The sequence below is a fragment of the Hirundo rustica genome, chromosome 8, assembly GCF_015227805.2.
Source record: "Hirundo rustica isolate bHirRus1 chromosome 8, bHirRus1.pri.v3, whole genome shotgun sequence".
Classification (NCBI taxonomy): domain Eukaryota; kingdom Metazoa; phylum Chordata; class Aves; order Passeriformes; family Hirundinidae; genus Hirundo; species Hirundo rustica.
This window is the reverse complement of record NC_053457.1, coordinates 31,618,701-31,645,796: the sequence shown is the minus strand read 5'-3', so window position 1 is coordinate 31,645,796 and position 27,096 is coordinate 31,618,701. Positions and strand designations below refer to the sequence as shown.

Genomic DNA, 27,096 nt, shown 5'->3' with positions numbered 1-27,096 from the left:
AGGCTCAGGCAGAATCAGCAGCTCAGTGACTCTGGAGCAGTATCAGACCCCATTCACCTGTGAAGGCACCGAGAGAACACACTGGTCACGGAGAAGAACAACCAATCACACAAAGGAAGCAAAAGCCTTTCTCTGAAGGGCCCTCTCATTTTCCTTTAAGCATCTTTTCTTCCCTGAAAACTCAAGGCTGGGACTGTTGGGGTCTTACATTCGGCTCCCCACAGCCGCCATAGCACCACTCTTAGGGTTCCCTAATGAGAGTCTGCATTCAGCAGAGCACAGGCCAAAGCAAAGCCCCTGTCTCAGTAAGCAACCCCCGGCTGGAGCACACAGTACCCTCTGTGGGAGAGCTGAACTTGGTCTCGTTGACGAAGGTGGACAGGTCAGAGGGCTGTGGGTAGTCCTGCTTGTCCGTGTTCAGGTCCACGGTCATGCAGGTCCACTTCTGACCCGTCACGGAGGACGCCAGCTTCTCCTCGTCCGTGGCGTGGACCACCGTGGAGATGACAGGAGGTGTTTCTGGAGTTGGCAGTGGAGTAGGATCCTGCAGCAAACAAGAGCCAATTAATTCCATTATCTTTCACTCACACATGGAACAGCTCAACCTCGGAATTCCTTTGCACCGCCAGAGCCATCTTTTTAATTCCGTAATCTCTGCTGCGGCGCTGTATAAAATACCGAATGGAAAGTACTAACTCTACCAGCAGCAAGTTTTCCCAGTATAACTAAGCTCTTTGATGATAAACACTTGCATTGCAAAGCTGCTTTGATAACAGGGAAGAAAGAAGATCCAGAGCTGTTGAAATCTGTTAGGCACTTGACACAAGAGGCACACATCACCCATCACTGAAGGCTCTGACTGCCAAAACTGACTTTTTAGGCTTCCCTCTAAGGAGCAAACCCTCGTAGGTCCAGGAGGTCATGAACCCTTTCCCCTTTCTTCACTTCTATGCTGTCAAGCAGCACAAATAAAAGGACAGGATGGATAACAGGAAGAAGAACAGCAGCATGGAAGGAGCTGTGCCACATCAAAGCAGTCAGGCCTTTGTGGAAGAGCAGCTTTTGTTAACTCTTCCAAGAAAACCACCTGCCAGCAGTTTACAACACGGAATCAAACTATCCAAGCACATGTTTCTGGTAGATCAGCCCACTTGGTTTATTTCTATTTCCATTCCAGCCCACCAATTTGGTGCATTTAGTTTTATACTTTCTAATCTAAAAATTCCAGGGTGGATAGTGATAGTCTCATTTTTCAGACAACTGACTGAAGATATTTATTCACATCCTTGCTCCATCTTAACACAGGCCTTTCCAAAGTACATTTTTTAATACTCTAACAGGAATTCCCAGAGAAAATACTAGATCTACTATATACTGTGTACACACTTTTTTTTAAGAGGACAAAAGGTTAATGCTTTATAGTAATAGTCCAATGTGCTATACTTGGACGTATGCATATATTCTTTACAAAATTCTCCTCTATTATTAAAAGTACAAGTCTAAACCAAAAATATCTTCTGTTATTAAACATACAATTCCACAACTAAATTAATCAAATTTCCTTCTTTTTACCCCTTCCAGAACACGAATTACATGCATCAAAATAAGGCAGCACTTTACCTGAGAAGGAGGATCTGATAGTGGGGATCTTTTTGGTGATTTTTTCACCCTAAATGTATCACTGAAAATAAAGTTCAAACTGTTAATACGGTAATAGCAGCAAGAATCAGGTCATTTCACACTTAGCAAGAGACAGCCACGGACAGTGCGACCTCTGTAAGCCCTTGTGCATTAAAATCCCATCCATTAGGCAGCAGCACCACAGAGAAACATGCCATGGGTAGGTATTTTTGTCATGCACTTGGAACAGGCCTCGATCCCTCCAAAGCTGAGAACAGCAGGATTGCCATATTTTCCATGCTAACTCCTGACACATTCACAGAGCAGAGTTACCGCTCGGCTGGGATTCAAATCCCTGCTCCACCACAGGCGCCCTCCGGGGCCCTGTGGAAATGATTTAGCTTCTGTCTGCTTCAGTTTCACATCCCAAGCCCAGGTCTAAACCACACCTTCACCTGAGAATTAAAACTGAGATAAACTTAGGCTCCAATGACCCCAAAAACCATGAAGAAAAAACCTGGTCTGCTTTAGATGAACTGTATAAAACCATCTGAGGCAGATGCTGATCCCCAGATGCCAGAATGAGCTGTGTCATTACAAATGGGCACAACAGACCTTTTTAAAAACAAATACGACAAGAAATATGGCAATTCTGCTTCCAGTTCCCCTGACAGCTCACAGTGCAGACTGGGAGCACGGACACTGTAGCCCCCCCAAATCCCACAGGTTTCAAACAAGCAAAAGGAATGAAGAAACTACCTTATGTCATGTGGTGTATAATTATGAATGTTGCCTTTATGCACAATTGGCTAAAAATGGGCTAAAGTTTCTAACCAGGAATAAACTAATTACCTATCTGTTCTCTTGATGCACATTGCCTGAGTTATTCAAAACCATTTATGTTACGAGCTACAACAGGGAGGAAAATACCACAGCAAACTCACTGAAAGCACTTTATATTTGAACCGAGATGCAGTGGCAAAAATTACTGGCCACCAGCTCATCCCTGATCAATGATGGCAAGGCTGACACCAGAAATTCTAGTGGTGGGTTTCAATCGGCAGAGGGTAAATCAATACCACATCTAGAGGGGAAAATAAATTGGGCAGCTGAATATTGGTATGTTCAATGCCATTAATTATGCAGTTATGATGACAGAATTAATTAGGATAACTTTTTCCCTCAAGAAAGACAAGCACTCTATGCAGTATTTAGAAAGAATTGATTGTACAATGTTGTTCAGCACTAGAAATAAAACTTTCATATTTTCGCTCAAGGATACAAAATCTCTATAGCTTTTAAATTAGGATCCTCTTTGATAGGCAACAGATAATGAGGCAACAGATTCCTCAAACTCATTCACAGTCAGGCATCTTACTTAAAATAGCTTTCATATGTGCAAGTGAAGTGAAATCATTAACATAAAAGCTTCATGCTGAATAATAACTGATCATGCAGCAAAATAAATAAGTAAAATTAAAAAGCCCATAAATCAAAGAGGAAATTTGAATTGTTAGCTTAGAATTACTTACAACAGAGAACATACAGACATCACATCTTCTACCATCCTAAGACAAAGAAGACAAAGAAAAGAGAGACAGACAGAAGGAACTGACAAAAAAGATTAACCTACAAATACTCAATGTTAATGTGTTAAGGTAATCTGATCATGCATATTTTCTACCTGTATAATCTTAAGTCATACTTTTTATTGTGAAATACACAAGGAGAAACAAAAATATTCATCAAGTCCTTCAATGTTTTTTAGTTCAATGTTATGCTTTTGATACGCTTTCATCTTACAAAACACATTTCTCAAAGCTGACACTTTCAAGTTAAGTTCCTTTCAACACACTGTGCCTCCCTTCCCTGATGGAGGCCACCTGCTTGCTTTTCAAAACACAGTATTTGTTATTATGTGAGATGCAAAACTGCTCTTGAATGGCAGCTAAGCTTAAGGAGAGGGCACAGTTATCCCAGGTTTTGTGACGTTTGCTGATGTGTTGTGACAGCACAGAAAAAGCTACGTGACCATTTCAAACCATTTACCCAGGTCAGTTTAGAAAATTACATTTCTTTAGATCTCAGCTGATTTGGTCCTCTCCAAAACCTAACCTGGTGCTCTAACAGAGCAAACTGGTTTCCCCCAAAGCAGAAGCAAACCTCGCCAAACAGCTTCGGCTAAGAGTTTTCATTTACTTAAAAGCTTGGCAGCTTCTGCTCGTCTCTCCTCACGTGCAATGCTCATGACAGCTGGCACCTTCTGTTTCTAAACAGCCTCCAGCCATCCAAGAGCTTCCAGAGCAATGCCTGCAATATCTCTGCACAAGCAATATCTCTATAAACCACTTATTTTTACTCATCATTGTGAGCTGGCACTGGGGAGGCATCAGCTGCCCTTTGCTCAGCATCACCTGAGCAGTGTGATTGTCCCCAAGTAACTCAGCACTCGGGCAGATGACCAGAGAGCAATTTGTGTCGAGCTCACATTTCTTATAAAATCTTTTCATGGGGAGGTCAATGCTTAGACTGCTGCAGTTTCATTCAAGAACAAAAATGGCTTATTTTTATTGATTTAACACATCAGTTAGACTGAGCACATGGCTCAGATTCAAAGTAGTACAAGCTCAGCAAAGGCTTAAACTCATGCCTGGCTTCTTCACCTCTAATCTAGAAATCACTGCCTTCCAACATGAGGAACTCATTTTCAAACTGGTCCAGAGGGTTTGATTTCTGCACCCCTCAACACTGCTAATAAAACCTCCTATCCTAGCATCCCCTCTCAAGCCTTAAGGTAATTTTCTTCTAGAAAGTACCACAGCTGCAGGCTGCAATAGGTTATTAATATGAAGAGTCTCATCTTTGTTAAAAAAAAAAACAAAAAAACCAAACCACTTGCAAAAGTAGGTTATGGGGCTGCAGTGAGCAACACACAACACAACGCAATGAAAGCAGCGCCAAGCATGGCCTGGGAATTCCTGCAGCCCTCCTGACTCAAGAACCTGTGAACCCTGAGTTGGGGAAGCTTCAATTCCCCACCATGATAAACACCAGCACCAAACTTTGTGATTCTAGGACAGGGTTCCCCCGCGATGATTTTCTCAAGGACAAACGCAGCTTAGCAAAGTCTCTGTAAACTCATTTTGCCCCTAAATTAGTAACTTTGGAATTCTTCCCAATATTCAAAGCAGATGGGAGAACCCAAGAGGCCCACTCTGGGGGTCTGTCAACTCCAGCTACTGGAAAACACAAGGAGACTCTGGCTGCCTGCAAAATCTTAAAGATCTGGTGATATTAAAATTTCCCTTTACACTTCCCCAGTAAGATTCAAATTGTTCCTCTCTTGCTGTCATACTTTTAAATCTTCTTGGTTTAGACCAAATCAGTTTGGACTATAGGCTTGGAAAAAAATGCGTCATTTACCATTAAGTCTCAGGTAAACATGAAAAAGTAGCAACACTAGCAAAACCAGGCTCCTCTCCCAAAAGCAACTCAACTACACAGTGGTCTAAACTATCCATAAGTCAGAAACACCCCTACTAAAAAAATAAAGGCACAAGCTTCCTCAAATCTGACAAGGGACTTGAATTAAAAGCTTAGAAGGCAGGAGGCTATTCAGAAAAATATGAATTAATCTCCACCTCACCCTGTACAGGAGATCACTTTTTGTACTGCTTTACATTAACCGTATTATCCCCTTATCTTAAATTGACATTTAAAATTTGTGCTCCCCTTTTTGTTAGCTACCTGGAACATTTAAACCATAAAAGAACGTGAACTGAGATACTTTCTGAGATACACACAGGAGATCAATTTCAGATATAACTTAGTGGTCACCAACTCAAAAAAACCATATCTGAACAGATAAAGCAGCATGCATATCAGCAACCAGCCACAGAGGTTTTTTAACCAAATAACTAAAACCAGAAACATAGAAAATTTATCCTGGAATTTGTCAGCCATGTCTAAAAGCTGGATATTTCCCTAACATATTTTGTAGTTTTGGAGATTTTTGGAGATTTTAAACTTTCTGCACAATTGTAAGCTCTTTCATAAGAAGGAATTTTTTCGCATTTCTCAGTCATGTATCTGTATTAAAAAAAAATGTATTTCAATACTGCACTCCTCCATTCCAGGTAATTTTGTTTTAAATACCGTAAGTTATTGGATGAAACCATCTTCCTGCTGTTTGCAATACGAGATTTGTCACTGCCTTACTATTTCACATCCCACGCTCAAACACAATGATTCATAAAATAGTTGTGCTGGTGTGATTACTTTGCTCATCTTGAACAGCATCAACTTCCCAGAATGAGGTCACAGAAAACTGGGTACATAACTGATAAAATTACAGTTTAACCAGGTTCAAAACTACACTGAGCCCAAAGACTTAAAAAATGAGGTTGCCTAACGTGGCTTGGTAGTTCTGGAAATATCAAATTATTGAGGAAACAGGCTGAGAGCACAAACAGCCCCCCAGCGTGACTCCAGCTGTGGTCACCAACACCCAAGGTCACACTGCTCTCTCTATTCAGAGGTAAATCCTGTGTAACTGTGCTAAGAGGGAGGAAATGTGCTGCATCTATTCTAGAAATGCCTCTGCCCTTTAACTTACGTTTTTAGTGGCGTCTTCTTCTTCTTGGCAGGTTTGTTCAGGCTGTCGCCTTCCGTTCCGTTCGTTTCGTTGGCACTGGCTGGTATCTCAAAGGAAGCTGGAGATTTGGAAGGCGAGCTGGCAATCTTAGAAGAAGACTTGAAAGGGTCAATGGAGTCCTCACACATGTCCGGCTCGAAGCTGTACGTTTGTTGAGGCAGTTTGGGCGATTCCTGCATCTTTGTACTGGATGAGAAGGGGTTAAAATTGGGATCGTCCCACTTGTCGATATCAAAAGTGTAAGAGCCTTTCGTGATGGGGATTTCGTTCGGATCAGTGGGCGACTTGGTCGGGGTGGTTGGAGCATTGTCAAGCTTCTCCACCGGTTTTTTAGTCTTTGGCCTCCGTAGCGGCATTTTAGCACCGGGCTTTTTCCCTGCTTTTTTGGGAGGAGGAGTGCTCTCCTGCTGGTCTTCACCGCCCCCTTTCTCCTCAGAATAATCGAACTCCAGCCTCACCGCAAGGCCTTTGACGGGAGGGTCCTCCTGTCCCCCGGTGTCCGGCGGAGTCACCTCCACAGCCTCGGGGGCCGTTGTTAGAGGTAGTGTTTTCCTGCTGGCAGGGGGAGAGTTCTGCACCTTGCCACCTCTGGAGCTAAATGCACTAATCCCTTCGAAACGGTCCGGATCCGAAGGGTCGGATCCTTCAGGCACAGGCGGGGCCTCCTCTTTCTCAGCAGAGATTTTGGAAGGTTCAGTACATTCGGGCTTTGCCGAGTCAGCCTTCACCTCGGGTGCTTTATCCTCACAAGCTGCTTGGCCAAGCTCAGGCGGTTCTTGTGGGGTTTCCTTCACCAGTGGAGCATCCAGAGGTTTTTTGGCTGACTGCTTCTTTTTTAAGGAAGCTGGTCTGGGTTTTTTTCGTTCTCTTGAGGGTACTGGAAGCACTGCTGGAACCAGTCCCATACACATCTGCTGACGGCGCTAATGTGTCGCTGTTGCCGAGGTAAGATGCTCCATCAAAATCACTGGCCTGCAGGCTGAGAGAGCGAGACAACGTGGATTTGGAAACCGGGACCGAATCTGTGGATTTTCTCCGGACATTTGCTTTGGGGTCACGATTCTTGGGCTCTGCCGAGCTCGGTCCTAAGGCATGGAGAGAATCGACCAGCTCGATGTTATCGAAGTCCAAGTTGTAGGTTCCACTGCTGGCTATGGGTTTGTCCTCGTCGAAGACAGTGGAGAAGGAATGGCAAGGGGGACGGAAAGGGCTCTCCTGAACTGGCTCACTGTGTGACACATCGGTTACGGGTTCAGCTTCTGAACACGGTCCTGTGGGAACAACCAGAAAACTCAGCGTGCTTCAAACACTTTTTTTAGAACTGGGGCTTAGGAGGTTTTGTTATCATCTAATGTTACTGCAAGTAAGAGAAAAAGGCATTAAAATCCAATATATGGATTTTCCAATATATGAACCAGGTTAGGGGGAAAAATAGATCTGTTCTCCCCAGAACAGAATCCAAGGGAAGTTTCATGGAAAGACAAAACACGTATTTCCAATAGCCTCTAAAGCACCTCTTCTAAACGATCACTTACACAGATGGATATCACCATAATACACTAAATTTTGCAAATACCAGAAAAACTGCACATAAAGCACATTTTTACTCCCATTTTCTGCTACTATAGAGTTCACACAATTGTGTCAGAGCTCTTATGAAGTAAACATCCCATAAATTGACTGGTGCTTCAGTAATTACATGTCGACCTTAAGTTTTGTTTCCCATGTGCTATTTTTATCAATTTACCCAGAGGAAAATGGCTTCCTCTCCCATCAATGCTGCTCCTCTATCTGCCCCAAGCAGTCAATAATTACAAGTTTATAATAAGACATGAATAATTGAGAACTTAATATGAAATAAATTATGGTTAAAAAAAAAAAGAGGTCATTTAGAGAACTCCACAAATATTTTCAGTTGAAAAACATCTTCCTTTAAAAAGCTAGAAGCTCCCTATTGATTATTTAAACCAGGTTTTTCCAAGTGTAGGTCTAACTTACTGATGAAAAGAAAATTTTGTAGAGAGATTTATGTTAAAACTCTCAATCCAAGCAGCCTTCCACTGCAATTAAAGGTTTTCTTAATGAATGGAATCCTAAAATGATTGATAGAAGTCTCATCACTTGGGATATAACAACTCTTTTGGACAAAGTAGAAAAAGAGTGCATAACAAAAAATCAGAAAACACGGAGGCAGGAAAGCGTGAAGGTGATGGTCCTTGCTGCCTTCCAGCTCATTAGGTTGATTATTCAAATGTTTTACAAATCCTGCACACGGTTTGCTCCTGCTGTGACTGTACTATGTCTGAATGTCCCACGGTCACCTCTGTCCCTGTGTGTCCCTGTGGGGTACCTGAGACCTGGGACAGCTCTCTGCAGCTCCCAGTTCAGGCTGGGCTGAGCCAGCTGCCCACAGCTCTCACAGAGGAGCAAAATACCCCCGTGTTTCCTGTTGAAGCAACACAGCCTTCTTCATGTTGTCTTTTTTTTTTTATTATGCAATTATAAAGAAAAACAGTCAAACGAAAATGAATGCTTTGCTCACCCCTAAATGTTTTCAGACATTTCTGCTCATCCTTTTCATTCCAATCCTGACATGTTTTGCAGAATGACTCTCATTTTGCCCTGCTACATTCATTAATACTGTTCATAAAAGCAATACAGACAATCAATTATTATTTTAGTGAGACGCTATGAATGGATTAAGAAAAGGGAAAAAAAAATTCCTTTGTTTCAGAAGAAATTGTATGTCTGCACAAAGACTGCAAGAATTATTATTTATGGGTGTAGAGGACAGAAAAGGATTTAAGGGAATTGGACACATTTCCCAAAGTGGCACCATGTACTTTCAGAGACTGTCAAAGGGCTGACAGCTACTTCGTTTCTCTTTTAAGACTGTGGAAGTTCACTAGGATACACCAATTAAAATAATATTCTAATGTGTTTTTTTCTGCTAAATGAATGCTAATAGCGTGGCAGTACTTCAGAACAGTTTATTTTTCTCCTTAATCCCCACTGGTTTGGGTTTGGTTTCAGCCTGGCTGAGGGGTCGTTAATGAGGCTTCATTTGCCAGCCGGGCTGGTGCTCACTTCACACTCACATCACTTGGTGACACTGATGGGACCCCTGTAAAGGGCACTCAGAGAGCGCCACAAACCCCCACATCAGCCTGATCTGTCCCTTGCACCCTGGAAAGAGAACAGGAGGCACTTCAGGGGAATACATCACAATAAACATTGGGATGTCAGCGGAGCACAAATGTAGGTCAGCATGAAATGAAAAGTGGGATCTGAACAGGGAATCATCTGCAGTTATGCGCTGTTTTCATTCCAGCCTACGTCAAAGCCCTCAACAGCACCGAGGCCCTTGTTCAAAGTAGTATAAACATGCATTAAAACAAAGTAAAATAAAATAAAATAAACCACGGCCCTGCAGGACTTGGACTGTAAATAAGAGGCTGAGGTTTGGGACGCATCACGCAAAGGGAGCGTGCAAGGCTTTGCAGCTACTCCCAACAAACCAGCACTTCAATTCTGTGTGCTCCACACAGTGCAAGGCTTTAATCTCCTTTAACTGCTTATTTCACGACTTCCTCCTCATCAAATCCTTTTTACTCAAGAGTACAGATTTCTGCAGAGTGTTGCTCGATATTTTTTATTGTGTCTTTGTGAAACAAGATGTGAAACTCTCAGCAAACACGGCTCTTGGCAGAAGCGAAATGCTGCTGTCAGCCTCTCCTGGCTTTATGACAGGACTGCCTCACTGTTGGTAGCAGCAGAATTACTGGGGCAGGAGGTAAAAATGGTACTCAAGGCTTTATTACTACAAAGAGACACGAAGACCATACTTTCCTGACGTTAACAGCCTATTCAGAGAGAACTGACATTCGTCCTTTTACACCACAAAATGAAACCAATCAGTATCACTACAGTATTTCATTAAAATGCAGTTTGATCACAACTACAACAGCAGCTATGGGAATTAAGGCAGAGCCTATTTGCCCTAGAGAGAGCAGCATAAGGTTTTTTAGACTGGGTTTATGCTTTTTATTGGCACTGAGTCACTCACAATTTATACTGGTAAGAGCTGCCCACAAGAAGATATTAAGTTTTATAAAGCATTCCAAGAATGTGGAGGACAGCTGGAGAATTTACACTGCAATAAAAAAACAAGCAAGCTCCTGAAAACCCCTCATTTTATTCATTAAAAAAGAAGGTCCAAGTTCTGCTCCTTCCACCAGGAAATTCCTCCGATTTCAGCCAAATTTTGGCAGGATCAACTATGAAAAAAAATCCCAAACCCAAACCCAACAACATAAAACTCAGACTTCTTGTATCCAGATGCTGAGACCTAAATATCAGAGTTACAAGGCATATTTAACACTCGTCATTTTCACCTGGCACCTGCTATGGAAGAACCAGATTCTGTGTCAAAGAATCACAAAATATCCTGAGTTGGAAGGGACCCATAAAAATCACTTAAGTCCAACTCCTGGCCCTGCACAGGACAGACCCAAGAATCCCACCCTGAGCCAGAGAGCATTAGTAAGATATTGTATTCATAAACAAAACAAATTTCTGTTGCTTTTTTACACAAGCAGCCAAGGCAAGGGACTACTTTGCTGAAGCATCTCCAAAGCAGAGGGCTATAAACTGAAAATAGGCCTTAACACTGCTGAGCTGGAAACAAAATGGAACACTCTTCTGACAGGTAGAAAAAGCCAACCAAGGCAAACCTCTGGAAAATGCATACAACATGCACCCAGTTACTATGTTATGAGGAAAAAAATGCCAAAAGCATACAGGAATTGGAATTACCTTACGCTAGAAATTTCAAGTTCCTTCTTGTTATGAAAACCCTTTGATGTCAGGAAATCATTTAGTACCACTTTTTTAAAGTTCTGAAAAAATTATTTTGTCATTTATTCTAAGACGTATTCTAACGTTGTATATAAAAGTTTCTTTTCAAATTTTCTGTATCAGGCTTCGAGATAAAAAAAACCTGAAGAAGAATGCTGTCCATGCCAAAAATTTAGTCTGCTTTCATCTGGACCATAATGTCTCTGTTGGAAAGCCTGACCTGGAATTTCCCTGGCACCAGAAGGACTCAGATATAGATACCCCATGTCCTGATTGTTGGGCTGTAATGCACAGAGGGGACTCCAGCTACCACTCTCCCCTGTGAATACAATCTGAATTCAGTAATCATCTGGGGAAGGCAGTGGGGGTGACAGAAAATTCCTAGGCAGGAATTCCTGGCCAAAACCAGGGTATTTGGGAGAATGGGCTTGGGGGACATTCTGGTACTCAGATAGATGAAACAAGAGACAAGAGGCCACTGCTATGGGAAACTGAGGAGACAAGTAACAATAATTTAAAATAACGACAAAAAATAGTAACTGCAACCTCAAACTCTGCAATTTGCCTCGAGATTATAACCCATGTTTCCCAGAATTTATTTAGGGAGGAACGGAAGGGGTCACTGGTGGCACTTCCTGGGGCTCAGGGGTAGTTTCCATACTTGCTCTGCTGCTCTCCTTCCCCTCCAGACTTGCCCTCAGACTGACTCCCCTCCTCTGCTCTACTGCTGATGGACCAGAGCCATGCAGCAGGTTTTATCCCACCAGGAGTTGGCACAAACCCAGCACGAGTCCAGCTCAGTTCACTTTCATCATATTTATTAAACGGCCATTGAAGTCAACCTAATTAAAAACTCTCCTCTCGGCTTTCCAGCGGTGGGGTCCAGCTGCTGTGCTCATGGTATCAATGCAACACAACTGCAGCCATCTGCATTGAGTAATTATTGTCAGCTATAGATGAAATAATCCTTTAAACACTTACTGTGCTCCCTCCTTCCACCCAAACACGCTCTGACACCCATCCCATGTGAAGACAAAGCCATGTGGCTGCTGAACCAGGGGCCCAGCAGGACAGTGCTGCCTCTCCCTGTGCCTGTGCCAGGCTCTCCAGCTGCCCATATTCCTCACTCTTCCTCTAGTGAAACCTGTTTTTTAGCTGTATGGTGCCACCCAGGAGCTCTGCTTCAATGCCCCTGAGCCCTGAGGAAGAGACTCATTCTCTTTGTGTGCAGCCACACACATAAATTACGAAATAAATAAACTACAGGATGCTCAAGTGGTTTCTAAAGTACAAAACGTTTAATTTTCTCATTTCTAAACACCTATAGTCTTACTATTATTTCTTTCTTCTAAAGATTTCCAAAACAAATGAACGCTTTGTGTCGCCCTCCTACATTTGGATTTTTTCTGCATTACGCATCTTCTTTCCCTCCAATAAATTCCCCTGTTGTATAACTGTGTTTTGCATCGTTTTGGAACACTGAACTCTGTCACTTTGCTGTAAGTTGCCTCCCATGGACAATCTGATTTGCAAATGAAGTGGTTTCCCCCCTGCCATCCAATGGCCTCCAATAAAGTTCACACTGGCTGTGAATAGCTAAATTCAGTTCCCCGCTTTTCTTCAGAAAGATCTGAAAAAAAGGAGGGGAAGAACTGGGATGGAAGGAGACAAGAATCACATGTGCCAGGGAAGCACATGTGTAATCAAGGGCCTGAAAATAATCTACTGCAGTAATTAAAAGCACACTCCAATCCTGTTGAGCATCCCTGTTCTTTTGTTCTCTGAGCACTTATTTTGTAATCACTGGATTGCTAAAGACTTAAAAAAACGAAAGAAGATACAGAATGAGTAACTTTTGCTACAATGACAAGGGAATTCTAAGAGCAGAAAGGAAAAAGCAGCAGGGTGCCTCAGTATTTACTTTTTATTTTGTGAAATCTGTTTGCAGAAAATTCTTCAAGCTTCTTATAAACCTGTATCATAAATCAAGATCCTAAGCAGCACTGCTTAATGAGTAACTCCCAGAAATGCTTTAGGCGGCCTGAGTCCTTTGGTGGGATGCTACAACGCTTTCCAAACACAGTACAACTGAGCTTTAGACTGCTAGGAGAAATATTATCTGCATACAATTTAGCCAGGTGATCAAGATGACTTGACTTTCAGCTGGAAAAAAGATAGCATAATAGGGAATTCAGTCTCAAACTGTTGAGCTGTCATCTGACAGCCCAAACAAAGCTATTTTGGGCTAATAGCATGCTTTCTACTCCCTCATATTCCATTACTCGATCTGGAGAACAAAGAACACTTTTTTTGGGGAAAGAATTTCTTTGGGTTTTAAACACAATTCTCCCTTTTTAAAGGTTTCCTTGTCCCAGTATGTACCAATTTTCACATATGTATACCATACATACATTCATCCATAACCCCGTGTTCCTCCTATAAAATCAGTATTTCTGTTGTTCTAACAGGCTTTTTGACCACCTCCTGTTTCATTAGCATATTTGAAAATGGCATTTTGTTAATTGTCACAGCTAACAGTGCTGTGTTACTGTGTAACACAGGTACCTGCATCTGCAACTCACATCTCCTTTTTCTACTCATCTGTCTCTGTAAAGATCCTACAAAAAGAAGCTTGGTTCAAAAGGAAGAAAGTTTTTTTCTAGAGAGCTCCTCTTCTCTTTTAATATTTTTCAAATATTATGGATAGATTCTCCATCACTTTATTCCAAGAGGCAACAGGGCCTTTTCCTCTCTGCATAGGTAATTAACTAATAATCCAGAAGCCAATTTATTAGCATGAATTCCTTGCCTGTGCTTAGAGAAACAGCTCCCTGCATATTCACCTCCCCAGTAACGTGTCCCAACTCATTACCTGTATCTTCCACGGGCAGCTGAGGTTTTATTTCTTGCTCTGCTACCTCTGCAACTGCTGCTGCTGCTGCTTCAGGGGGTGGCTGTGGAGGTGAAGGTGGTGCCTTGACAGGTGTAGTGGACTCCGGGGTCTCAAATGCTTCTTCAGAGTCGGAGCTCCTGGGGAAAATCAAAGCAGAGACCGGTGAGCACAGTGAGGAGTCACGTTTGCAGGTCAGGCTGGGCAACGCTGGGAATCCTGAGCTGGTGGCACAGAGCACAGCTCTCAGGATACCTCTGCGTCTCCCAAAGGAGATTTGACATTCCAGCATGGTTTCCAGAGCAGGATGTCGTGGCTGTGGTCTTCTCCCTAGACAAGTATTTATGTCAGTTGTGTTACAGAAGTGAACACACGCTTGGAAATGAATCCATCCTGCAAAGCCGTCTTTGCAGTGTGAGGGTGGCTCAGCTACACAGACCAATGCCCCTGTGCTACTGCTTTGCACAAGCACACCTGAATTAACTAAAAAATATGAATAAAAAGACTCTTCTGGAGAGAATTTCCCAGCTTCATTAAAAAACCCCCGAACATCTAAAACAGCACCCAATTTCTCTGTGTGCTCTCAAGGGTGAGAGAGCAGACACAAAGATATCTGAGGTGCAGCAAACTTGTGCATCCTCCTCCCATGGAAATACTACATCCCGTTTTCAGCAGAATTTTACTAGAGCCTTTTCCAAACAGACCTTGTGACGCAAGGTAAGACAGCCTGTAAAATGCACGGAATCCTGGTATCGTCAATAATCCTTTTGTGGCACCATGTGCTCACGGGGACACAAAAACAGAGGGTTGGTGCCAGCCCAGGAAGGAGACAGCAGCACCCAAAATGGAGTCATTCAAGTGAAACACAAGCTTGAAAGGGAGCAACTCCACAAAATTATGAGAAACATAAACATTAAGTGAAGATCTAAACCATTCAAGGGCACACCACTTGCTCTTAGAGGTGTACAGCCATAAGAAACTGTCCTTCCAGGTCTGGAAACTATAGATCATACTCGTTCTTAAGCTGAGCGCAAATTATAAACATTTCATCCTTTGTTTGGGAGCAAGGAATGCAGTAACAATGGTGTCATATTCAATAGGCACTGAACATATGTTCAAAATACATTCAAAAAGCATTTCTGTTGGTCAGATGCAGTTTTGGACTGCTGGTCTGTAATGAAGTAAATTGAACACAGCAGTTTGCTAAAGGACAGGACTGATTTGCCTTTCCCCAGTGCTGCCATAAAACGAGAAGCCCAGAAGCATGTCCCAAATCAAGGACTCCTCTTATTTTGCTCGAGTTAGAAGGTAACTCTGAGCTGCCAGATTCTGTTTGGTTTCCTGAGACTTGTGATTATTTTAAGCAGCTCTGTGTCAGGAAAAGTACAAATACAGGATTTGCATTCATTTGCCTCCGTCTATCACAGCAGGAAGCCTTAGGAGAATTGGGGAAGAAGAGACCTCCGTGTCACACCTCGAGGAGCACAGTGGTCCCAATTTTCCCCTCTCCCTCTTCTCCACAGAATCCCAAAGAGAGCTCCCACCTCCTCCCACCCCATCAGGATGCACATCATGACCCTGTGCCAACCAAGTCCTGGCTCATCACCCCTACTCCTGAAGCAAAAGGAGTTCTACTAGGTTATAACTTTGGATGTTTGGGGATTTCTTTTTTCCCTCCCCAAATTTACACAGCTCAAAACCAGTGTCTGGCCTTATATTGTATCTGCTGTCTCAGCTCCTCAAAAAGCCTTTGTGCCACTTCTTTAACCATCCTCATCCCTCAGGCCACAGAACAGTCAAACTGGAAGAGGCACACTGCATCACTGCAAATCATATCCCTACAAAGATGCACCATGTTTTAAATTCTACATACTCTAAGCTTAAAGAACAGCTGCAAACAAAGGGCTTCTGTAAATAAAGCTTCACAATAGGTATTCAACAACAACAAAAAAGCTTTCTCCTCCCGCCGTGGAGCTGGTTCAGGAAACTTTGAAGAAGAGAAACAGAGTTGTGTGATACTTTCCCAGTGTCATAAAAATAAACCCAGGAAGTTACCATCTAAACCAACAAAATGAGAAGTAATTCATCTCTCTCAGGCTTTCACGTAGTTTTTCATTGTGCTGCACTTAACTAATGTTTCACCCTCTACAATCTGAACTCAAAGTCTAGCTCTGTAATACTCAAACAATAATGTTTAGATTCTTTTTCTCCAAACTGTAGAGCACATGTAACATATACAGTAACTGGAATGGAAAAAAAAAACCCCTCTATTTTCATAGTCCTACTCAAAGGAGGATTTGTTAAACTGCCTTGATGGAGCAGTTCTGGGTCCTCTTTAGGCAAATTTTGGAGAGAATCGGTGCCTTTTTATCTACCTTTTAAGAGAGCTCCCTTTGCTTACTTGGTCTCTTCCTTGGATGAATTAGGCATAACCATTTGAAAAAAACAGAAATACTTGTTCTTTTTTTGTTCACTGCAAGAGGTTTTCCACTCTGGAAAACCTCTTGAGTCTGTGGACAGACTCTTGAGGTGCCTGAGCTCCAGCAAAAGGCTTTGTTTTGCTAATATTTAATAATTCCCAAAAGATTCTGATGCAATGCTCCCGATTTTCAGCTAGTACAATCAAGTAAGAACTGCCTTAACCATAACTCAAATCCTGATGTGCCTGTTTAGGAGAAGCAATTGTGCTCACAAAGAAAATTCTATTTAACAAAGAAACAAGAAGGGAAGCTTAATACCAGAAAAACCTTCTTTATCATGGCCTGGGATCTGGGCAAGGGCATAAAGCCTGGAAGCACATTCCAATACTATGCTCCAACGTCAACATGCATCCTGGAAATATTAAATCTTGTGTTCAGTTCTCCTTAGTGAAAATATGGATGGGTGTCTCTTACATGAGACTTTTTCTTTAAAACTGCAGTCCTACGTTCAAATGGTAAGAAAAGATCTTCCCAGAACAAGACGATTTTCTGTGAAAAGGAAATTACATCTTTCAGCCGGTTCAATTCACAACGCCTGTTCTCTGAGAAATTCAGGGAATACATGGAACAAAAAGAAATAATGCTGCTCCTGTACAGTTCCTGGCGCCAAACAAGGTCACCAAATTGTGATACACCCTGAGGGTCGGCACCAATTCAAAGCTGCACAAGGAGCAGCCACCACAGGTCCAGCTGTGGGCAGGTTCCCTGCAAAGGAAGAGTCTTGCACCATCTAGAATATGATTCTGAAGCTCCAGCCAAGGATGAAGCGAAGAGCAGAGTGTGAGCCTGCAGGACTCGTTTGTGGGGCAGTGACAAAGTGGGAGCTACAGGAAGGAGAACACATTCATGCATCTCTTTAGCCAGCCTGGGAAATTAGTGGGAGCTTCCTTTCATAACATGTAATACCTATCTTTCCACCTGTAATATTACATAAAATGTAATATTCCTTCATGTAATACCTATCTTTCCACCTGTATCTTTTGGATTTTGTACCTAACAGGGGAAAAATATTGATGATAGAAGTCACAAAACATTCTTTCAGTCTGTCTCTATCATGTCCCTTCTTGAAAGACAGCGGTAAACAGTAAATACAACACCTACAGATGGGGTCCCAGAGCAGGGGAGAAGAGGGAAATCCAAGAATCAGACTAGACCAACGAAATCTGGCAATGCTGCATCGACATGGGGAGCCTGAGCACTCCCACTCTCATCTGGGAAGTCTGAGCTCTTGCCCAAGCACGTTACATAAATCTCTGGAGGAAATACTGAAGGCAGTCACCAGGGCTGACCTCTCTTCTTCACCTCTGGCCCTGTGGAAACACAGCCTCATAAGTTACATTACCTCTTTTTTACAAACCACAGGTTCTTACAATTTAAATCCTCCCCGATTTCAGAATGAAGAATTGCCTTTTTGCCAGTGTAGCTGGAAAGCGGTCAGGAAGCAAGAATGATCTTCATTCCCCTGCCTCTCCTCACTGCCTGCCCTCGTCAGGCAGACACAGCCCCTGAAGTGAGTGAGGTCACCCCAGCTGCCACCCAGAAACTCAATTCATTAAAAAGCAGCTTTGCACAGAGCTGTGGCCTTGGGCCGTGGTGGGAACACTGCCATCTGCCTCGGGTTCCTCCAGTATTTACACTGCAGCAGCACAGGCAGCACCACCGAGCTCCCTGGTTTCATTTCATAGCAGGGAGAGAGAATATCAAAAAAACTCCAAAGCAGGACTTGGACATGAGGAGTGAGCTCAGCAGCATCACCTCCTACAGAGGCGCTCAAGGGAGCTAAACTGGAACTGGGATGTGCCCAAGGGAGCTCAATGGGCTTTTTGTAGAGTTACTTCATTTAATGTTAAATCTATATAGAATTTTTATTTAGTGTATAGCCTACTTCCGGAAAAAGGCAAACAAAGATGCCTGACTACTTTATGGAGTACTGATCTATTGATGTGCAATATAACCAATCTGGAGAGGAAATGGGGGGTGTTATTATGAATTTTTGAAGCCAGGAGTTGGAGCTGCATTTCTGAGAAGCGCTGCCTGTGTTGGGAGCGGGGAGAGGGGGATGGAGCCAAAGGAGCTGCTCCCTATCAGCCAGGGTTGTGGAATCACAGGTAACAAGACTGGCTTCAGGGGGATCTGCTCCACAAAAGCTAAGGTGAAGAGCCTCTACTTCAATTTGGACATTTCCTTCTAAACTTTGCACTTAGGAAAAAGTATGGTTTATTTCCCTAATTAGTGGAACGTGTCCTGGATTAACTGAGGTCCCTCCTACCTGTCAGCAATATCATTGATGCCCTGCCAGCACTCCATAAACTCAACCTTCTCTCTGCTACACAAAAAACTCTTGTCACCAGCTGTTTTGCGTCTGTGTTTTATTGACATGAGAACTTCAATCTCATGGTGTATTTCGAAGTAGGACACACTGGAAGGAAATAAGCCAGGCAATGTTACAACACACACACAACAACAAAACCAAACTGTGCTCCACTGCCACCCAAGAGTGCTCAGAGGGTAATGCAATGACAGCAAGGACTGCAAAGGTTCACTGGAGAGCTGATGTTTGTTGATCACCCTCTAACTGTAGTGTAAGCAATATTTGGAGGTGTACAGAGAAACTGAGGACTCAGAAGATGAGCGATGCCTCCCTGACCAGTTTTAATTGGTAGTAACTCCTACAGTCCTTTCCTGAGGTACAGCTGGACTCCCTGAGGGGGAGGAGACAGAAATGGGTATTTTGTCTTTTTGGTTTTTTCCGTGTCTCCTCTTTAGATCACATGTTCTTTACACCTGGCTAGAGCTGCAGCTCAAGGGGAAAATGTCTGTCCAAGTACATCCATCGCCTCTAGGAAATGCAAACCCACATCAATTTCCTCTGCAGACCTGTTTCCCTGAGCCTGAGGACTCAAACGAGGAATCTGTCACCAGAGGATCAGCACACAGTGCTCAGTTCCTCTACAAGGTACTGGCAGGGATCTGAGGCAAACACAGAGTCCAAGGACATGGCATGAAGGACCCAAATGAGCAAACACTGCTGTGCTAATGCAAAAGCACCATCTGTGGCAAGATCTAAAGGAAACAGATTCCATCAGGTCTGGCCCTCCAAAGCATTTGCAGCTGTTATATCATAAATCTAAGGCATAAATTTCACATGAGTATTTACTGAACCATTTATCATGCACCATGAGAGGAAACTCAATCAGAGACAAAAGGAGAGAAAAAAAAAAAAAACCCACAACCAACCAACTTTTTAGATTGTTCAATTTAGTACTGAAGATTAATTTTGGCTTTCATTCTTGGTATCTCCCACTGGGAGACGAGCTGGAAATAAAAAGGAGGAATGAGTTCTGTAGTTTCACCTCCATCGATCATTTTCAGAGATGATCCTCATAAAGCCTGCATGAATAATTCAGGTGTGGTTTACTGATGAGCCCAGAACCAAGGATACAGGAGTGGCTGTATCCTTCCGAGGTCAATCTGGTTGTGCGTTACTTAAGCAGGAACTTCTACTGAAGTGGCAAGGGCCACACAGGCTGACAGATTTGGAAAGACTCTCAGTAACTCCAAGCTTTAGAGTTTATAAAGCCAGAGAGACAAGGCAGTCAGAGATATACATTAATTTCAGTTAAAGCTCATTCACTGTAAAAATCTGATAAAACCTTTTCAGATTTCCAGGTGTCATTTTCAATGGCTAAACTGATTTTCTCTTAAAAAATCCCCCAAACCCAAGTTAGCTACAACAAAAAAAAGAACACTGAGGCAGGATGTTCCAGCAACACATCCCTCCAGATGAAGATCAATCCTGCTCTCAACTCTGCTTCCGAACTGCTGCACATACACAGAACCACAAAATAGTTTGGGTTGGAAGGGACCTTTAAAGTTCATCGAGTTCCGTGCCCTTGGTCAGTTCAGTTCAAGTCTCCCTCACTCAGCCTGGGACATTTAAACAGCATCAACAGCTTGTTATTGTAAATGTATGGAAAGTCCAGAGGCGGAAAATGACTGCTCAGTACATTTTACATTTGAGGGCTTTTTCCTTTTGTTTATATAGAATTAAATAACTGCCAATCTCTCATAATTCATCGTGTGGTATCACTTGTGGTACAGTTACACAAATCTAATACAAAGACACATACAATCTTTCCTCTTTATTTTTCCACCCCCCCCCTTCAGACTCTTACAAATACAGCCCTGCATAGTAATTCAAGATCATCAGGAGAGCCCAAATGGTAATTCCTTTCCTGGAGATCAAGTTACGACTTCAAACCAGCAGCCATTAGCTGACCCAAGGGTCTGCTCATGAGGACCAAGAATGTTCTACAGCTACAATAAAAGGTCATGTTCTTAATCCCAGCACCAGGTTAGGATAATATCAAAGATGTGCCAACTTTCTATGCCGTGATTTTTACATAATATTTGCCTACACAGTGACTTCCACTTAACATGGCATTCCCCAATAATTAGCTTCTTTTAACATGATGATTGTTAACTATTTATTACATGTTTTGACTAGGAAACATCCTTACAGATTTTAAATTTTGATATTAAATCTGTATAGCAGCCCACAGAAAACAGAGATGCAATGGTGGAGTTACCTGGTTATTTTAGGTATTAATATTTGGCATCTACCAAATTGGATTTAGTCTGCCTATGAAACCTAGCACCCACGGATCTGCTGAACACGTGGTTTTAGAAAACAATGCAAATATATGTGGTGAGTGGCACAAACCTCACAAACTTTCTATTATGTTCTAGAGGCATAAACCTAACAAACTATTTCCCTTTTCTCTGATAAAACATACCTTTGAAATTACAGGGTGTCTCAGAAGAATTCAGTGCCCTCTCTGGGGGCTGGAGCAGATGATCTCCAGAGGTCCCTTCCAACCCCAACCACTCTGATTCTGTGAAAACCTTTTGCCCAGAGAAGAGCAAAGCCAGTAACCTCAGCCCAGCCTGCTGGAGCTGAAAGATGGGTGACACCTCAGGGACCATGGACAGCCATCTGTCCTGCTGCCTCTGTCCCCTGGGGAATGTTCCCAGTGCTGGATCTGATGCTCATATTGAGTCAGGAGCTGGGGGAGGTACCAACACGTCACTTACGTGTCACCACACTGCATTTACAAGACAGTTCCTTTAGGGACACATTTCTGACCATTAACTATTAATGGACCTCTCTCACACTATCATCCATCCTAGGATTAAATAAATTCACAACGAACCCATGCTGTGAGGAGACCAGCCACAAAAAGGGGTCAACAAGAAGATGATGTTGCAAAAGAAAGAGATCACCAAGCTTTCCTTCAGCTCACACCCTGCTCCCACAGGAACATTATTACTCACGTGCACACACAGGATGAGGACAAAGCCTTGAGAACATAATAAAATTATGTTTGGTACCTGCAAGGTGGACACAGGAAAACCACAAGGTAGTAGTCTCTGAGGGTCTGCTTGCAGTGATGTGCAAAATGCCCCAGACCACTGAGCAGAAGTCAGTGGGAATACAGAGATTTCTAGTGGTGAGTCTGCACTGAAAAAGCGCATCACCTTACAGGGGAATACTTCAGTCTGCAAGCTGCTAGGTGTGTATGGCACATGGACAGAGTATAAATCCTATGTGCTCAAAAAAGGCAATCACACCTTGCTGCTACTCTCCTGAAACACTCGTGCCATGTTCTACAGGTTTCTGCCTTGCAAAGTCTGACCATCAAAACAAAGCCATCATTTCATCACAGGATTATTTCAGCTTAAACAATAAGGCTGGAGAATAATTTTAGTCCTACTTTATAACAGTCACTGCTCCTGAGTCTCCAGATCTCTTTTATTTTTACTTTAAAACTGCATATGGCTCAATGAAAGGTACAACTCCAGCTTCTCTAATCACAGCAATTTCCAATAATTTTATAGAAGAAATCCATGAACTGGGATGAGGTTAATTTCCTTGGTATCTCCATTCTTTATCATGCTATCTTTCTGATGCATTAAAACACCACTTAAAAACAATACTGCAGGACAGAGAAAGCGAAGGCCATTTGTTTAAAAAGGTTTTTGTAAATGAACACAATCAAAGCTGGAAGGTTTAAACAGAAACCATGTTTTGCATTCAGAGTAATATTCCACAAAATCATCTGCAATTCCTCTCTCAGCAGAGGCTTTCTGCTCAACCTAAGAGCAGGATAACATCACGTGTTCATTTTATGGCCTGAGCTATGAAGCAGCAGAGAAGCATCCTCTGCAATTCTCACTCAAAATGAGAATGCAATTCTCACTTAAAATGTCAAATAAATCCCATTCCACCGCAGGGACAATTGCACAAGAGCTCATATTGACAGGGATGTGTGCAGGAAGCAGGGCAGGAGCTCCTCTCCAGAGGAAGAGCTAAAGATTATTTCAGCATAAATATTCCTACAGAAAACACAGCTCCCCAGAAAAATAACCTCAACAAAGGTGGCACTTGCAGCCCACAAGGATGTGTCGTGAGAGGCACAAGGTTGAATTTTGGGGCAGGAGGGGGAAGGTGATCCTGCAGCCAAAGTCATTCCTCTGCCCTGAGAGGTTCTGTGCCTCCCCTCAAATCCTCTGCTGCCCCAGAGCACCTCAGACAGCTCAGCTGAGCTGTCAGTGACTGACACCAGGGTAAATCTGGTGTGAATGGGTGAATATGGTCACACACCGCTGCTGATCTGACGCTACTGAGTCGCTTCCAAGCTGAAGTCCTGGGATAACTCAGCGTCTGAGCTCAGAGACAACAATCTGGATTTTCTTTTTTTACACAGTGAGATAACAGAAATAAAATGCTATGGCTTCCCCTTTCGGATCATTATGTGGGACTTCAGCAAAGGAAAATAATGCCTTGTCTGCTATCCAAGCCACACAGATCAGTTTGGAAATGTGTCTTCTCTAACAGATTGCAAAAAGAAAACGATGAATACCTTAAACATTAATCACTTGCTATAAAAAGGCCCGGTTTTCCTCACAGGATGGTTATATTTAGAGAACAGGATTAGAACTGCAGTGGAGGAGAACTAAAAGGGCACAATCATCTTAAAAATAATGTTGAATTTTGGGGTTTAGCCTATTGTCTTATAAACAATCTTCCTACCATAACTGAAATGGGAAGAAGGAATTATTTTTTCCTGCTTTTTCTCCTTGTTTATTCAGCAATTTTGAGCACATCTTGTGCAGAAGCCAAATTCCCACTCCCCCAACAAAAGCCATTTCCTGCTTTCACACAGCAATGCTAGAGAAATCTCTCAAGCTGTGGGAAACCACATCTGAAGGAAAAAAGACTGCGGGATATAACATGGCACACTTACAGCAGCACTTCAATCTACTTAAATCATTTTTCTAACTGATTAGCAAGAAGTTCCCCGTATTGCTTTAAATCATGTTAAATTTTTTCCTTTTTATTGCTTTTCCTGAGATCTAGCAGGGTATGTTTTTCAACACCACTGATATAAATGAATAATAAAACAATCCCCCATCCTTTCTGGCCAGCCTGCTTTCTCTTTTACTGGCTTCAGCCTGAATAATAAATATATCTACGCTACAGAAACAGGACTCAGAATTGAAATTGTTTTTTAAATCCCTATGCTCTTCTCAAGCAGATGCTTTATTCTCAGAGGTACAACAGGAAAAAGCAATTTAATTAAAAGCACTCTTCTTCAGACATCACAACTGCAAATGTACTAACGTGTCCCTAAATCACCAGAGGCTGCTGAATATTCAACCACAGAAATCTTTTAAGAAAGATGCAGGTTACCCCAATATCAAAGGTGGAAATTACTTAAAACAAATATAACCACTTAATGCATAATAATCCTAGCCAGTGATGCACTTTGCTCACCCTAGTGGGTTAGGGGTTGGTGTTTGAACCAGTGCTTGATGTTCAAATATGTAATACCCCTGGCAGGTATTTCTCCTCTTCTTTTAGTCCCAAGGTCTAAAATTTTATTCCAGTAAACATCACTGTGTGAACGGTCCCCTCATGAAGAAGCATCCTGCGCTCCTGCTACACAGCATCACCAGTGGGAAACCGATCAATAACTCACTGGGAGCCAGAGCCACAGGCTCAGAATGGCTTTGTTTGCTGGAACCAGCTTTTAAATGCAACCAGGCTCAGCAGAGCCACATCTGAGCTCTGCCACGCAGCTCCAGAGCAGGAGCCGGGGACAAACCAGAGGATGAATGTGGGACACCCTCCATTTCTGGGGACCGGCTAATCCTGGACACTGCTGGAAACACTGAGATGTGGAAATGAGGCTGTGCTCCTGTAAGGCCTGTGCACAGCCCTTCCTTTCAGAAAGGAGCAAGGATTGCACAGAGGTGGAGAAGAGAGGCGGGAAAACCTTCACTAAAAAGGAAAGAGAGGAGGAGAGACCCTCTGCCTTCAACCTGTTCTATACTGTGCCTCTTTGGCCCCTGCACTGCCTCCCTAAAGAACTTTGCAAGATCCTCTCTAATCCTTATTCCTCTACTTCAACACATAAAGCAGCCGCACGGACAGAAACATGGCCAGCGAGCAGTAGGAACAAAGAACAAAAAAAATACATCTCAACCTCTTAACAACAACAAAATCTCTGCTTGGGCTCTACTCATTCCATCTCCTGCCTCATGAGATGGGTGAGATCCTGGGTGAGATCCCCCTGCTGCTGCTCCAGCTCTGTGCAGCTCTGGAAGGTTTCCCACTACCCTCATTCACCTCTCCGCGGGCACACTCGGTGCTGCTGCAGCTCTCAGGAAAACCATCCCATCCCTTCCCGTAGGTGCTGTGGGAACACCCGGCTCAGGAAGCGCCGACTCAGCACCACAGTGTGATGGAAAGATCAAATCCCTGATGTCCAGTGGCATTTCACCAGCTGGCACCCAGCTGCACTGCCCACAGCTCAGCCAGGTGAGGAGCAAGGTGCTGAACCTTCCCCTGCCAAGCTCCCGCTTTGGTCCTGCACTCGGCAACTTAAACCAAGGGATCTGAATTCCTCGCTCATCCTTCCTCTCTAGCAACCAAACTCTTTTCCTGGCACAGTGCTGGACTCATTTCTAAGGAGAGCAATGGGCTGTTATTAATAAGACCAATAAATGCAGGTTTTTATGTTGAAGGAAATCAAAGCTCTAAAGGAGCAGGAGCTTATGTGATTGCAACCATACCTTGTGTCAGATACAACCTGGTTTACATTAAGCCCTACAAAAAACCTGCTTTTGTTTAGGAAAACCATATTGTGTAAATTTGGACATAAACTCCAAGGATTCTGATTAATCAAAACCAAATAAGCTTAAAATGGAAGGACACAAATTTTCTCTAAGTTTACATATTTGCCCCAACAGAATGAACAGCCCCAGCTCTTCCTCTCAAAGAGATTTCTCAAGAATCCATTCATTCCCTAAATCACTCCTCGAAGCAGAGGAGCTGTAGCAAACAATGCTGCAGGGCAGCAACAAACAAGAAGCAGAGCTCTACAGTTCCCCCGAGGTCTGTCTCAGACACATGCACAGTTGCTTGAACCAAAATTCAGTTCACGTGCAAACTCCAATTTAGTTTCCAGAGCCAAGGAAGGATCTCACTATCTTATCTAGCGTCACCATCAATGAAGGCTCTCAGGCCAAAACCTGCCTTACAAGAAAACTTAAGACTGTGGTGGAAAAAGGAAACTAATTCAATTTTTTTTCCCATTAAGCCGGTTCTAATGAGAATACAAAACATGGTATCCATAGCCTGCTTCTAAATTCAGATGGTTGCTTCAGAGCATTTAAGGATCTGAAGAGAAATTATACTTTTCTTTTCTTAGCTTTTTCCACAGTAAAAAAATACATTTGCTTGTTTGCTTCTTGCAGCAAACCCACCCACTTTCTCCAAGAGAATGCAAACTGCATTGAATTTCTAGCTGTGATTACAACTCTGCCTCTTGCCACTCAAATGCCTGTTTACCTGGACTACATAAGAAGCTTGATACATAGCTAAATCCTTACAAAGCATCAGAGATGGATAAGGAAGCGGTATCCAAGACATAAGCAAATACAAAAACTATAGGTGTACGGTCTTAAAACAAAGGAAATGTGCTTGTAAGAGACAGAACTGCTTTTCTGGGTGCTGTTAGAGAAGCATTAAAAGCACCCAGACTATTACCTCTTGAAACACACAGTGCTGAAGAGCATCTTTGATTTAATTCTAACAATCAGTTCCTCTGACTGCTGGGTCAAGGCAAAGCAAAAAGCAAAGAAGCAAACGCAGCCGGGGAAGCAGCTCTGCTGGTAAATGACAGCCACAATGCATGTGCAGGAAATGCCTTTTCATTCATGTTTTTACCACCTCACGTCAGTTTGTATTTTCCAATTTGCCTGCATGTCACAATACATAATAGATGACAGCGGCTCCGTTACACATGGCACAGGGCACCCCACTCCGTATGGAGAGCTTTAGAGCGCACATGGGTTTGCCAGACGTGTGCTGTGCCTTGTTAATAGAGGGGTGAGGGAAGCTGGGGTCTTCTCATTTTGTTTTCAAGTCTAAACGTGACCTGCCTACTTCCAGTGACAGAAGAAGTGGTTGATGTAACCACCTCTCATATCAAAGGGAGCGCTGCCATTGACTTCAGAGATGAGATCCT

General features: G+C 42.9%; 1 protein-coding gene across 1 annotated transcript in view; it reads right to left on the bottom strand.

The window, feature by feature from the left end:
• Nucleotides 1-27,096, bottom strand: part of TACC2 (transforming acidic coiled-coil containing protein 2) — a 129,010-nt gene that overhangs the window by 25,380 nt on the left and 76,534 nt on the right. The window contains 5 exon segments of the mRNA XM_040071005.2: nt 337-544; nt 1,621-1,681; nt 6,236-7,134; nt 7,136-7,545; nt 14,004-14,161. Of these exon segments, the coding sequence (XP_039926939.1) occupies nt 337-544; nt 1,621-1,681; nt 6,236-7,134; nt 7,136-7,545; nt 14,004-14,161 (1,736 nt within the window).